This window comes from Nyctereutes procyonoides, unplaced genomic scaffold, assembly GCF_905146905.1.
Source record: "Nyctereutes procyonoides isolate TBG_1078 unplaced genomic scaffold, NYPRO_anot_genome, whole genome shotgun sequence".
NCBI classification, from domain to species: Eukaryota; Metazoa; Chordata; class Mammalia; order Carnivora; family Canidae; genus Nyctereutes; species Nyctereutes procyonoides.
This window is the reverse complement of record NW_026575048.1, coordinates 11,018,417-11,033,647: the sequence shown is the minus strand read 5'-3', so window position 1 is coordinate 11,033,647 and position 15,231 is coordinate 11,018,417. Positions and strand designations below refer to the sequence as shown.

Sequence of the window (15,231 nt, the reverse complement as noted above, 5' to 3'; positions counted from 1 at the left end):
AGCCCTCAGATGTTCTAGAGTCACAGGCACAGAACATTTCTGTTTTATAAAAAGCCTTCTTTAAGTCCCCATGCTGCTGTCTCTGCCCAAAATCCACCCCGCCCACCTTGTCCACATGAATTCTTGCACATCCGCCAAGTCGTGGTTCAGGTGTTAGCTCCTTTGTAAAAGCTTTCTTGCCTTGCTAAGATATTTTTTCTTGATGCACCCACATAATTCATTTATACTGGTTACGTTTTATAAGTGCTTATTTTTGTGTTTGGTTTCCCAGTATGATCTATATTTTTCCCACGTAGAGATCATGCCTTAATTTACCTTTGTATCTCCTGTGCCAAGACCAGGGCTAGCATTTGGTAAGTGGGGAAGTATTTGTGGTTGAAAAGCAGGAGGGAGAGATGGACGATTCTCTGTTTCCCTCTCCTTCTGCCCCTCCCTCTACTTGCAAGCGTGTTCCCTCTCCCTCTCCCTCTCCCTCTCCCTCTCTCTTTCTCTAAAATAAATAAAATTAAAAAATATATATCTGCTTTGCAAAATTGATCAGCCTGAAGGAACATGCAGATGAGGAAAGTTGTCTTGGTGAATTTTGCATCAAGCCATTACCTGAAAACGATAGTACTGATTGTGCCAACTTCTGCTCATGTTCCTTGCGTTCACCCCTTCCTTCCCAGTCACCATGATAAAGCACCGTCCCACCAGCCTGGCAGACAGGCCATCTGTGTTATCACCGCTGCCTGGTTCTTCTTCCTCATTCCCTGATGGACCTTTACTTGTGCTCATATTCTGGTCAAGCCAATTGACTCTCAGGTTCCCCACTTGCTCCTTTGACGTGGTGGTTCTTGGGATACTTTTTCTATCTTCATGCCTCCTCACTGCTGAGGATTCACTTCAAGAGTGGCCGCCTATAGCACATGTTTCCCAGCCTCCCAACTGCTCACCTTCAGCTGGGACATAGCTCTCTTCTTCTCCTTCTCCTCTCCTTCCTCTTCTTCCCCTTCTTCCTCCTCTTCTTTTTCCTCCTCCTCCTCCTCCTCCTCATTCTTCTTCTTCTTTTTCTTCTACTACTAAAGATTTTTATTTATTTATATCAGAGTGAGAATGAGAGAGATCACAGAAGGAGAGGGAGAAGCAGAACCCCCGCTGAGCAGGGAGCCCAATGCAGGGCCTGATCCCAAGACCCTGAGATCATGACCTCAGCTGAAGGCAGAGGCTCGACCAATGAGCCACCCAGGTGCCCCCATAGCTCCCCTTCTTGAGGCCTCGACAGTATCTCCTCTTTACCTTATTGCTTTTTGATAATAATCCTGCCTCTTTTTAATGTTCTTTATCTCTTTCTGTATTTCTCATTAGCCTTTCACATGCCGAGGGGCAGGGACCTGATCTAATTTGTCTGTATTGCCAGCACCCAGCCCAAGGCAAATGTTCATCATGTATTCACAGGATGTATATCAAATGAATACACTCAAAGTGATCACTAGCTTAATGTCCTTGCGCCTCTTCTGTGCAGTTTCTGATCATTGTCCTGATGGCATATGTCTGGTCCTGGTTTGTTTGTTTTGAGTCCTTTAAATATCCTTTTGCAGTTTTAATCTCCAAAGGCCTTCTCCCAGGAACAGGATGCTATGCTACAGAGTCAATGGTAAATTGGAGTCTTCTGGCACAGTCTGGACCGTAGATTTCTAGGCATGCGCTGAGAACATGCCATTTCAATGCCCTTTTAAAGGTTCTCTTCCCCCGTTACCCTGTATGTTGATCGGAGTTGTGAGATTGAACAGCTATTTTCTGTTTGTCTCCGATGTACCTGACATTATTCAGGTGCTAGGAATACAGAGAGTTTAACAGACACAGTTGCCACCTGAAGGATCTCCCTGTTAGTCAAGGAGATGTACAGGTGACCAGACAATTTGAATGGAGTGTGGTATGTTCTTTGACACTGGTAAGCACAGAGCACTATAGGAAGGCCTAAAAGTGGTTTATGACCTGGGGAGGAGAAGATGTCAGGGATGCTTCCAGACCTGTGGACTCTGAACTGAGTCCAGAGATGAAGACAGATGAAGCGAGGCTTGAGAAAGAATGACATTTTTTTGCTCAGTTTCATATTTTTCTTCAAAATAAGATTCTTCGACATGTCTTTTTAAATGGGAACTGAATAAGGCATCTTTCTGTTATTGTAATCCTCAGTATGTACGGGTTGCCTTCAGCGGCTTCTAATTCCTATACTTCAGATTCTGTAACTAGCCTGGTACTCACGGTCACTTACAGTTTATTTATTCTCAGTTCTCCTTTCCAGTGATAGCTTTTTAATACTGTAAGTTAGGGGATCATCCAGCTATGGCCTACAGGTCAGATTCAGATTCAGCCTCCTGCCAGTTTTTGTTTATAGCCTTTAGTTCTGATTGGCTTTTGCATCTTTTTAAAGGATTGCAAAATCAACTGACCCAACAAAGTAGTTTGTAAGGCCAGCGCATTTCTACAGAGTCCTTTTAGACCTCTGCTCTTTCTGACCTGCAGTGCTCCCTGATGGTTACACATATACCATGGAGCACCGGCTTTCCCACCTCTGCAACTCTGCCTCTGCTCTTCTGCCTTTTAAATGTTGTCATTCATCCATTCATTCACTTACACATTTCAACAGATTGGGTGGTGGTTATGTACGAGCCACATTCTGGGTTTGGGGTTCTGGGAATACAACAGTGACTGTCAGCACGTGGAAACAAAATTTGTCAGTTCTGGGAAAAAGCTAATACAGGATAAGGAGAGAGAGAATGAGAGATGGGTTAAGGGTGGAGGGAGGGCTAGCTTTTACAGTCAGCGGAGGCCTCTGATGAGGTGACACTTGTGCCAAGTCCTCAGGGACGAGCCATGAGGATACCTGGAGAACATCTCAAGCAGAGGGACTGCACGGAAGTGAGTCTGTCTGGAGTGGAGCGAGAGGGTAGAAAAAGAGAAAGTAGGATTAGACAGGTCGGGTGGGGTGAAGAACAAACCATGGTGGGCTTCCTAGGGCCTTGAAGGCTGAGTTTTACTCTTGGTGAATTGGGAAGCTATTAAATAGATTTGATCAGAGGAGTGACATGATAAGATTTATGTGTCTAAAATACCACTTTGCTACTGGGGAGTGCTGGAGTGCCCACTTAGTTCCAGGATCACAGTGGCTCAACACAACAAAGGTTAATATTCCTTCATGCTCCTAATCCAGGAAGAGCCTGTCAAGGGCTCTCTACTGCAAAGTCACTTAGCATTCAGGCTGAGGGAAGCTCTACCATCTTGTATTGATGCCATCTGGGCCCTGCATCCTCCTCGACTGCCATGGCTGGGAAAGAATGGAGGCTGGATAATGATGCATGTGGGTTATATCATTGCCTTGGCTCAGAAAAGAAACAGGTGTCCTCTGCTCAGCTTTCATTGGCTGGAATGTGGCTCATGCTAGCTGCAATGGGATTGGCACATGCAGTGGGGCCCATGGAATGCTTGTGTTTGGTGAGCTCTGTGCTATCTGCCAATCGGGAGACCATTTAGAACCACTGCCATACAAGAGGGGCAGTATGGCTTGGAATTGGGTGGTGGCCATGAATATGGTGGAAATTGGGTAGAGTCTGGATATATTTCAAAGGTAGACCCAGTAGGATTCACAGCTGTCAGGGATGACTCCTCCGTTTCTCCCCCTTCCCACCTTCTTATCTCCTATCCTAAATATGATTTCTTTGAGCCTGGCTCATGTTCTCTCTCATTTTTCCAGAGGGCCTACAAAACAGATGCTCAATACACACTTATGGAGTGCTAGAATAATTTAGTCACTTAACTTTATTTTACAAAATCCACATTAAAAAAAAAGTTACTAATTGCTGTCAGGGAATAGTTTTACAAAATCTTTGATTGCTTATTATAGAAATGCATATATGAATGATGTGCTAATGCCATGGGCTTCAAAATAGAAGGTTAAGAATAAAAGTACTTTGTGGCTACTCGAGCTAGTGAAGAAATTGCAATTTTTCACTCTGATTTTGTCAATTTTTTTTCCTCTTACTACTTTTCTCTATCCTGGAAGAGTTTAAGGAAGATAAGTCTATTAGGTTTATTCAGTGTGAAATGAAACTTGTATTTTTAAATTTTTTTTAATTTTTAAATTTTTTATTTAGATTCAGTTTCCCAACATATAGTATAACTCCCAGTGCTCATGTCATCAAGTGCCCTCCTTAGTGCCCCTCACCCAGTCACCCCATCCCCCCACCCAACTCCCCTTCCACAATCTTTTGTTTGTTTCTCAGAGTTAGGAGTCTCTCATGGTTTATCTGCCTCTCTAATTTTTCCCCACTTGGTTTCCCTGTAATTTTTTTTTTAAGTGGGCTCTACACCCATCTTGGAGCCTGATGTGGTGTTTGAACTCATGACCCTGAGATCAAAACCTGAGCTGAGATCAAGAGTCTCACACTTTTTTTTTTAAGATTTTATTTATTTATTCATGAGAGGCAGAGAGAGAGAGACAGAGAGAGGCAGAGACACTGGCAGAGGGAGAACTAGGCTCCACGCAGGAAGCCCGACGTGGGACTCAAGGATCACGCCCTGGGCTGCAGGTGGCGCTAAACCTCTGGGCCACTGGGGCTGCCCAAGAGTCTCACACTTAACCAACTGAGCCACCTAGGCACCCCAAAATGTGTATTTCTTAATCCCACTCTATAGTCTTTCAGTGATAAACCTGTTTTTATAAACAGTGAAAAGCTTAAGTGTCCAAAGAAGCAAAATGCTCAGTCCTTACATCTGTTACCATAATATCATTCTGCCCCTTACACAGGCCCCAGCTCCTGCAGGAAAAATAACTTAGAGTTGCATTTCTTTATATTCTTGGTAACTGTTGGGTTATTTAGTTATTTTAAAATATCATTAAAAATAGTAGGGGGGGGGGACCCTTTCTGATGACACTGGTGATGAGGTCAAATAATTTAAACCCCCAGAAAGTTCACTTGCCTCTACTGACCATTGTATGGCCATTCCATAGCAGGTTCTAGGCAAGTACATCAGTGTGAAGCCTAGACTCAGTAGTGCTGGGCAGCTAGAGTCTACTTGTTTATAAGCCAAGTGGATGGTGAACTTGGCTTTTGGGATAGATGACCTCTGCTGGCTGTGGAGGCTGAAGAAATGGATGAGTCCAGGATGACTTGTGCGTGTCTTGGTATTGAAACATGAGTAGGAATGTACCTTGCAAGGAAGAAAAGAGCATTTTCCTGAGACAAGATACCTGATGACAGCAGGGAATGATGAAAAATTTATGTGTACAGAGCTTAGAGTGGAGGCTACATTTCTATTTAAGACTAGACGGTTAGCTTGGAGCTAGTGTATGAACGTTCTGGAGTACCATACCAAGGAATTTTTCGAGCTCACGAAAAAGTTTTTCTAGAAGGGATCACATGGCAAGTTTATTAGGAAGATATAAAAAAGAAACTTCTATTGTATCAGCCGAATTAAAATTCATCTTCCATTTATTGAGGACTTATGATGGGTAAGGCATTTTGCTGATTGTTTTACATATTATCTCATTTAAATTCTCAATATGACATTGTATGGTAGATGACATTTTTCACATTTTCCCAGAAGAAACAAAGGCTTGAAGCACGTTGTCAAGTTGTTTAGTCACCAAGTACTGAAAATTAAACACAGGTTTTCTGAGGTGAGTGCTCTTCCTACTTGCCAACTACTCGAGGGGTGGTTGACAATGGCAGGTTAAACCTTGGACAACAAAGATCACATCTAGACCTATCCCAGGTCACAGAGACCACTTGTTTCTCCCAGGATGCTGTTCCCTGCACATGTGACTTGCCTGCCTTGTCCTTACTGTCTTGCCAGTCTGTGGTTGAAAGTCTTCCACGCCCATTGATAGGCCGAGAGAATAGACATTTGGCCAGCTGGTATCTCCAGATATTCCCCAAGCCCGTGTTTCTTGAGAAAACAAGAGTGAGTGGAAAGGAAGGATTCACTATGCCAAGTTCTTGTTTGTCTCCACTTCTGTCGAGCTTTCAGCGTGTACTCATCACATGCTCTTTCAGAGCCTGTACGGAGGTAAACGTGGCAAAGTGGAAGCTGTGTGACATGCAGTGAGAGGGGAGCACCAGCTCCATAACCAAGGCACCTGGCTTCCAGCTTTTACTTATCACTCACTCAAGGAACCCCAACATATCACAGAACCTCCCTGGGGCTCATCCACATGATGGGAGAAGTAAGGAGGGCTGTTGAACTAACTATACATGAGTTCTGTTGTCTTGTTTTTCCACCACAGAAAAGAGTTCACAGTGTATGTGAGGGAGGAGGAGAATATAACTGGTACTTGCTGGTCCGTGGTGGCTTCTGACTTTGTCCTATTCCATGAGTACTTGGAGGTAGCAATCTGGCTATAAAACTTAGTGGAAGCTGCGTTTGCAAAGCACACACTGAGTTACCGTTTAGTGGAAATAGTACCTTCCCAAGGTTATTTTTTACCCATACCTGTAGGGGTTGAAGAAAATGTCAGCTGTCTGCACTATCATAGCATGAATTCTATATAGAGTGACTTGGGGGGGAGCTGGTGGGAAATGGGAGGTCTGGACCGACCTGCCTCCTGGTGTGGTCACTGATGCCATGTTTTAGCAGCTGTGGTACTTTTTAGAATAACCAGAGACACGTGGTTAAGTGACTTTAAGAAATGATAGTAAAGATAAGATTTTGCCCTAGGACTCTTTATCTGTTTTTTATTTTATTTATTTAAATCAACACAAAGCCCTTCTAGGGCTATAGTACAACAAAAATGTACTTGAGTCATTGACATGAGGCTAATAAATCTAGGATCCAAGGCAGCACAAATCAGCAGTTCCTAACAAGGCCCGGCATGGCTCCCAGTGTGTGATGCCTCCATCAAGAGGGGTTATGTTTAGACTTGAGGCCAGGTAAGCTCAAATGTTTAATAATATTAGGAAAATATAACCCCTAACAAAATGACTGTCACATATCAGAATTCAATTCTAAAAAAAAAAAAAAAAAAAAAGAATTCAATGAATACTTGGTGAGTGAGTGAATACGACATCATTATAGAACACTTGGAAAGTTGAGAACAAAATTGCTCATAATCCCAGCATGTTAACAGAACAGTAATGTGTGCATGTATGTGCGTGTGTGTGTGTTCAGTCATACACACAGGTTTAGTTTGGATTTATAAACTATATATATTTATATAAATATAAACACGGCATAGTTTTATGATTTCTGATTCCTAAAATTTAACATTTTATGATAAGCACTTTCCAAATAGCTATGCTCTTTTAATAATTCTAAGTTTAATGACTATATAATGTTCTATCTAGTAATGTATCATAAGTTAGTTACCATTTATTTTATTATTAGGCAATTCGATTGCTTTTGAAGTTTTATAGTCTTATTCCAGTTAAAATCTTCATGCCTATACTATTTTCTTCTTTTAATTATTTCCATATAATAAATGATCAATACTGGGAATTGTGGTTGTAGAAATGACTCCTCCTTTTTGCACTGTAACCAGTAATCTACTTGAATGCTAGTTTCATCATGCCACCCACTACTTTTGTGTATTAGCATGAAAAAAAACATTATTTACTAATTTAATAGTGCATATGGCTCCTCATTGTGGTGGTTTTCCTCACAGAAGAAAAACTAATATAACAAAACTCCTCTTCATGTGTTAAAGTTGTATGTTAACATCTCACTTTTGTTCTCTCTGCCTCGCTAATACCTTATTAAATATGCCATCTCTGATCACATGGGGCTGGTTTGTCTCACTGTTGTTCAATCCCTTTTTGTGTTGAAGCTGTCTGTGGAAGCACGGAAAGAGATGACCAGGAAGGCTATTCAGACGGTCAAACATTTTATTGAGAAGCCACGGAAAAGAAATTCAGAAGATGACATTCAAGAAGCAAGCGACTCTAAAGTTACCTATGGAGATGCCCAGAGTCATCTGGAGAAATCACTTGCTCACCTGGAAACCCTCAGCCACAGTTTCCTTGTTTCTCTGAAGAACAGTGAGCAGGTAATGAAGTAAAAACTTCTCTCTGCCCACTCACTCACATAACATAGTACATGCTTTCGTTTTTCCTTTAAAGCCACAGTAGTGGTTTTGCTCGGGTTTTCAGTCTTTCAGATGTCTTTGAAAATGGTCCTCAATCCTTTATCCTTTAGCTTCTTCATTACCTCTTGATTATCAATTCAGTTATCAGTTCTTTGAAAAGGATTTGAGGCCACTGATCAGGATTGATCTCAGGCAGGGAAGAGGCGGGAGGGATGGGGGAAAGGCCTCTGAGTTTAATCCACATGAGGTGCCTGGGGGATGGAGGGGTCCTCTGAAAAGATGATCAGGACAGTGGTCTGTGAGCCTGTTTTGCTTCTGAACTGAAAAATGATTGATTTTTTTTTGTCCCTAATTTTCAGAAAAATTCAGAAAGAGCCATCCATGCCTGCTTCAACAGTTTTTTGGTTTTTTAATTAGATGCACTCATCCTGTTTTTTTTTTTTTTAATATTTTGTGTTTCCAATATAATTTTATTATTGATCCAATTTTTTTGGCTATTACAATTATTCCTAGTTGGTTTCCAGTTGAGACCTTCGTGATATCTCAAAAAAATACTCTCAGAAGAGTCCAGAGTCCCTGCCCATGATGAAAGTTGAGGCCCAGTGTGTTAGGGCAGCATGAGGAAATCCTTTCTCTGTAGCTTTTGTAGTTTTTCTGCTGTGCTGTTGTAGCCAAGGGAGTTTTAGCGATTTTTTTCCCATAACTGAGACGTTGACAGATCAATCGGTAAATGGTTTCATATAGGTGCAAACAGTGTATAGATATCTAAGTAATATTTCATTTACCCCTTTAATGTTGATGGTAAATGAAACTCTAAGTGGCCACTAATCTCCTCTTTTATTTTTCTTAAACTGTACATGTTGATTGAATTGTGTTCTTGGCTTGTAAAGAACAATTCCTGACTAGAAAGATGGGTCAATGGAGAGCAGTTCAGATAATGAACAAATGGAAGACTTCAAAATTTGTATGAGACACATAAACTCAAAGCCCTCATGGAAAAGACGGGAAGAATTCAAAAGTTTGATAGCAGTTTCATTTCATTTTATATTTTTTAGTGCTATTAGCCTGTCTAATGAATCACATTAAATGATGTACAAGCAATAGAGAAGGCTTTTTGCAGGGAACAAATTGGCTTTACCAATCTTGATTTTATCTTTCTGACATGTACCATGCTATAATCCATAATTATGAGAACTAGGGTAAAATTTGAATTCTTCAAGTAAAAGTGATTATACTTATTAGTATAAAAAATTAAAGACTTGTCTTATCTTTTTTATTAAGTATACTATGCTCAGATCTGGAGAATTGTCACTCCTCTCCTTGGAATAAGTATTGTCTTTGAATGATTAGAATAACATATATGGGGCCAAGGGGATTATTAATGGAAATAGCTGTTTGTTTCAATGAGGCTGTGATTTAAAGGTACCAGTAGCTGCTTGCAAATGCCATCAGTCAGACCATGGAGGTCCATTGTAGTAGACTCTTCAGGTTCCTAGAGTGGACCTCATTTGATTTTGTTAGGATACTTTTCATAGCAAACACTGGAAATAACCTTCAGCCTCATACATTTGTCCCTTTTAAGTTCGAGCCATAATTTTAACCTCTTTAGTCATACACCCAGTGAAAGAAGATTCCCTGTGCCCCAGATTAACGCAGTCTAAACTAGAGGCCTTTATTCTACAGTGCCTCAGTTTCCTCTTGTTCAGGAGGGATACTAGTAGCCACTTTGAACTCACAGCAATTTTATTTCATTAGAAGTTTCACGAGCCACCTGGGTATCTGCCTTTGGTTTAGGACATGATCCTGGGGTCCTGGGATCAAGTCCCCATTAGGCTCCCCAGAGGGAGCCTGCTTCTCCCTCTGCCTGTGTCTCTGCCTCTCTCTGTCTCATGAATAAATAATAAAATATTAAAAAAAAAAAGAAATTTCACAGTGAGGAGAAGAGTAAAATGAATGGTCATGTGCCTGACTCACAGCTTCAACAGTTATCAGAACGTGAACTATCTTATTCCATGCATACTCCCACCTACCCTCACCCCCTCCTGGGGATTATTTTAAAGAAAATCTGGGTCATCTTTTTACTTTGTCTGTAAATACTTCCATATCTGTTTCTAAAGGATACATGCAAACACCACCACCACAACATGATCACAGTAAAAAATTATCAAGAATTCTTTAATATCATCAACTGGCCAATTGTTTGGATTTTATATGGTTGTTCTGAAAGTCGAGAGGGTATATTCAAGATTACTTGAGAAACTGTACAGAACCTGGAAAGCATTCTTAACACTTAGTGACCATGTTTTGGTACGATGAAAAGCAGTGTGGCTTGGGGCCTATTTCATATATTATTTGTCATACTCATTTTTACAGACAGTACCCAAGAGGGGCAGGCTGTGTGCCATGGAGGTGGGGAGATGTCTTTTGGATTCTGATCCTCCTTCCCCTAATTTCTAGCCGTGTGACTTTGGCCATGTTACTTTGCATCTTTGGTTTTTACCAATTTACTTTTTGGTAAAATGGAGCTAATTAAAACTCCTTGAAGGATTTTAGAAGCATTAAATTAGGTGACACGCTAGACTACCTGGGTTTGCGCAGTTGATACTCCTAGGTCTGAGCTGTCATGTGGTTGCAGCCCAGTAATAATAATAGAGAAACTTATACTTCAGTGAGCTCTACCTTGTGCCTGACATTGTCCTAGAGGCTTTTACACTCTCTCATTTAATGTTAACAATATCCCCTCTTCCCTAGAGTCTCTGTCCTCATCCTCATTTTGCAGACACTGAAGGCCTACAGACTAATACATGATACAGCAAGGGTCTGTACTCAAGCCTCATGTCTCTGGAGCCCAAGCCCTTCCTAACCACTGCCTTTTCTTCAGTTTGTAGTTCTAGTATATTCGGTTTGAGAATCTACTTAATATGCTTCACTGTGTACATGTAGACACACTGAATTCCTATTTGATAACTCAGGTGTTGTGTGCCATATCTTTGCAGGAAATACTGCAGAAATACAGTGACCTCTATGATCTGTCCCGATCAGAGGAAGGGAAACTTCGTGAGCAAGCTGTGGCCATGTGTCTAGATGGTCTGCCTCTAAGAATGATTCAGCAGCTGCTACAGGTGGCCGTGGGCCCTCTCGACATCTCGCCCAAGGATGTGGTGCAGGGTGCCGTAAGGAAGATCATTTCTGCATTGAGGTAAGCTGGAGAAGACTCGTTGGGAACCTGAGGTGATAGTGTGCCAATAGTAGCACTCGTTTTACAGTAACGAAGAAAAGAATACCATGTATGTAGAAGCGTTTTATAAACTATGAAGCACTTTATAAAAGTGAAACACGATCATTAGATTTCTGAGTCTTCTGTCTTAAGATACCTTGAGAATGGAGAACCACGGACGTGCTTCACCACTGGTATTATATGTAACATGCCCTAAAGCTAACTTCCGGCTAGACCCTCTCCTTCCAGGGAAAGGCCAAAATGGCCTGTGAGGGAGGTAGCTGCATGTCAGGACATCGTGGGACCCCAGGTGGATGTTCTGCTCTTGCCTTTTCTACTTCCACTTCTTTGTAGAGGCTGCAAAATGGTGCCCAGAAGCTCTTCTTGAAATACACAAGGCAAGGTTAATCATATACTGAAGAAGTTAGACATCTGTTAAGTGTCTTAGAGTTTTATTTACCTGCAGTTAATGGCCTGGAACCAACAACTGAGAAGTGCTAGCTTTCTGTCAGTGTGCCCGTGTCTTCGTGGGAGGATTGGAGACGAGGGGGAAAGCCAAGCTCCAAAAGAGAATGAGGCATCAAGTGCTTTCTGTGAATAATGCAATTAGGCTGCAAGATTTGGTTGTGTTTAATGTATTCTCCTTTTAAGCCTGCTTTGTAATTCTGCATTGCTCTTGAGGAACTTTTTGATTAAATGCATGTCAGTTTTCCACAGCTGAACTGAAATCAAATGAGCCTTTATCAGTTTAATTACCCCAGCCTCATACAGTTTTCACCTTAATGATCTGCGGTATCTGGTAATTCTGAAGAGAGAGAGAGACGGAGAAATAAAATATCATAGCATTTTTAAAGAAATAACAAATGTCAAATTAATAATGCTTTGTTCTATTATTAGCCTATTATGTTTTGGTGGTGGTGGCTGTAAAAGCCACCCACTTTCCTCTTTCAGAGGATGACAGACACTTGTTGGTTGTATTTTGCATCTTTTGATTTATGCTATCTTATTACTGTTCCTTGAATCAAGATTTAGATGAGCCTCACCAAAACAAACATTTTGAAAAATGAGTGCTTTGATGAATTTAGCTTATTTCCTAAAAATTACCCATTGTCATGAATAATTAAAATATGATGTGATATTTTTACATTTATAAAATTCTGACATAAATTGTACTTCTCTCTCCTTCCCTGTGCCCAGTTCCACTTGTAAAGACTTGGTTCTTACCTAATAAATGTTATGCTTAGCACACAGAAGACATTCAATAAATGTGAATTAAATCTTTCTGCAGTGGGAGGAAAGGGAACTTGAGTTCAGCTACCACCTTTTCAAAGGAAAAGAAATTGCTATTGACAGCATCCATAGCATTTTCTTTTTAGAAAGTTAGTAAAATTTAGTAGGTATAAAATAACAGAGGTACATAAAGAACTGAATCCACCAGTTGATTTAAATCACATCACTTAAATTATTCAGAAAACTCACCTAAAACTTCTTTTCTCCTGTTGTTTTTTCAAAATCCAGTTAAGTCCTAGACATACACATTTGTAAAACGGTCATAATAATAGTACCTATCTTGTAGACTGTTCGAAACTAAATGGTAGAATGTGTGTAAAGCACTCAGCGGTGCCTTGGACCTGGTAAGTACCACGTAAATATTTGGGTTTTATTATTTTTTTTAAATCCAGCTGGAGAATTTAGATGATAATATATTTAATGCTTAAAATAGCTCATCTATCTAATGTTCATTGAATGTTTTTTAAATGACGTAATGCAAGTAGATTTTATTTTCTTGATAGGAAAACCAGCATATAATAGATTATGAGCTCCTTCAGGGCAGAAAAGGTTTCACTTCTCTATCCTTAGCGCTCGCAGAGGATATGCGTTGGCATATGCGTTGGCATATGCGTTGGCAGCTTCTCCAGCCAGAGCCCAGTAGGGTGCTTGTGAGCGTGAACACCACGCTGCTTTCTGAGGCCGAGCCCTGTTCTGAATCAGTCCTCTCTCTCTCTCCCTTCACAGTGGAGGTAGTGCTGACCTCGGTGGGTCGGGGGACCCCCTCCAGGTCCTGGAAGGTGTTGTTGCGGCCGTCCATGCCAGCGTGGACAAGGGGTAAGCCTAGCATGGTGTGTGTATCTCACCTCGTGACACTCCTCAGAATCTCCGAATCACTTTAACATCACTGTTTATGAAACTGCCAAGGCATTCTGGAAGGAAGAGCTGAGGACTTTCTGCGTCACTAAAGAGGCTCTGCATCTGGACACGGGGTTACTGCAGCTGTCCTCTTGCCCCGTCAGCTCTGGCGGTCACTCCCTTCTCTCCAGAGCCTTGTTTGCCGGGCAGAGCGTGGTCTCCTCTCACCTCATTCTGCATGAGGCCAGGAGGGAACTACTTGGAGCTTCCTTAGGAGAGAAAGGATTCACACTTCAGGAGGTTAGCTGGACTGATTAAGTCTGCAAACTTTCTAGAATGTATGTATCGTCTTTTTTGAAAGCTTTCTATGCGTTAGGTCTGTCTTGCCCGAGGACTATGAGTATACAGGCTTTATAAGTCTTGAAAGGTGTGTGTCTCTAATGCCATTTTTATTTTATTTTATTTATTTTATTTATTTTTTTTTTAATTTACTTATGATAGTCACAGAGAGAGAGAGAGAGGCAGAGACACAGGCAGAGGGAGAAGCAGGCTCCATGCACCGGGAGCCCGATGTGGGACTCGATCCCGGGTCTCCAGGATCGCGCCCTGGGCCAAAGACAGGCGCCAAACCGCTGCGCCACCCAGGGATCCCTCTAGTGCCATTTTTAGAAAGAATTTTTCATTCGGTTGCAGTGGCAGTGATCGGAAGAACAGCAACAAGTTGGTGGTTCTGTGTTTGCCAGAGCTTAACATCTTTCATATGTCTGATATCCATGTCATCCCTGTAAGGCCTTGCCCCAATTTTCTTACCTATTTTATTTTTTAAAAATAATCACTACACCCAGCATAGGACTGGAATTACATGAGCCTGAGATCGAGTCACATGCTCTACCGACTGAGCCAGCCAGGCACCCCTGTTTTCTTTTTTTAAATGGGAAATATGATATAATAATAACGAAAAAATATTTTGAAAATGCCCCATAGTTCATTCAGTAATATAATTGTTTTTATTTGCATATTACATTCTAGTTATTGTGCAGGTACAGATAGATTTTTATACAGCTTCAATCACAATGTGTAAACATGGAATAGCCTTATTTACTTGCTACTGTAACTCTTCCCATTTATCTTTGTAGATTTCCTCATGATTATTTCTGATGGTTGTATATGTTGTTGCTGTTTTTAGAGGAAGCCTTGCCTGGAGTCATAGGCCTGAGACATGGAGCCAGGATCCCAGCCAGGCTCTGAATCATAATTTAGCGCTCAGATGCCTGTATAGTGTATTTTTGTGTGTTGCTTTGTGCCCGAAGCTTGAGTGGAGGAAACTAGGACCGGCCATCTCGGTGAATATGGGACAGCATTGCAGCGAGGGCCCTCTACCTAGCCTCGTGCCTTGCACCATTTTTCTAAACCCCTTTGCTTTGGGGTCTTGAAGTAGTAAGGAAACTAAATTACACCTCTTATTCGAAAGAGAAATGAAATGATCTATGTGTTTACTGTGGGCCATACTCTGTTGCTGCATCACAAGGAGTTAGATACGAGGAAGAAGTAGCCTCCCACCGGAGCAGCTCAGTCTTGCAGGGGAGCCAAGCCTTCCCGTTGTTCTAGTTACCATATTACTGAGGGGTGAGTGCAGTACAGAGAGCGAGGAGGGAGCGCTTGATTCTGTCCGGGAAGTCAGGTCAGGATTCACATGGGCGACATTGGTCCTGGTTTATGAAATGTGTGTCTGTGAGCAGGAGGTGGGAAATGGTACCCCAGGCTGAGGATGCCACCTGTACCACTGCGGATGCAGCAGGTAGCATAGCAGGCAGGGACGCTGCAT

At 41.6% G+C, this 15,231-nt stretch overlaps 1 protein-coding gene across 1 annotated transcript in view; it reads left to right on the top strand.

Annotated features, from left to right (window-relative positions):
• NBAS (NBAS subunit of NRZ tethering complex) overlaps nt 1-15,231 on the top strand; it is a 322,484-nt gene that overhangs the window by 264,217 nt on the left and 43,036 nt on the right. The window contains exons 45-47 of the mRNA XM_055327484.1: nt 7,805-8,023; nt 11,059-11,261; nt 13,296-13,385. Coding sequence (XP_055183459.1) covers nt 7,805-8,023; nt 11,059-11,261; nt 13,296-13,385 — 512 coding nt within the window. The remainder of the gene's footprint in view (nt 1-7,804; nt 8,024-11,058; nt 11,262-13,295; nt 13,386-15,231) is intronic.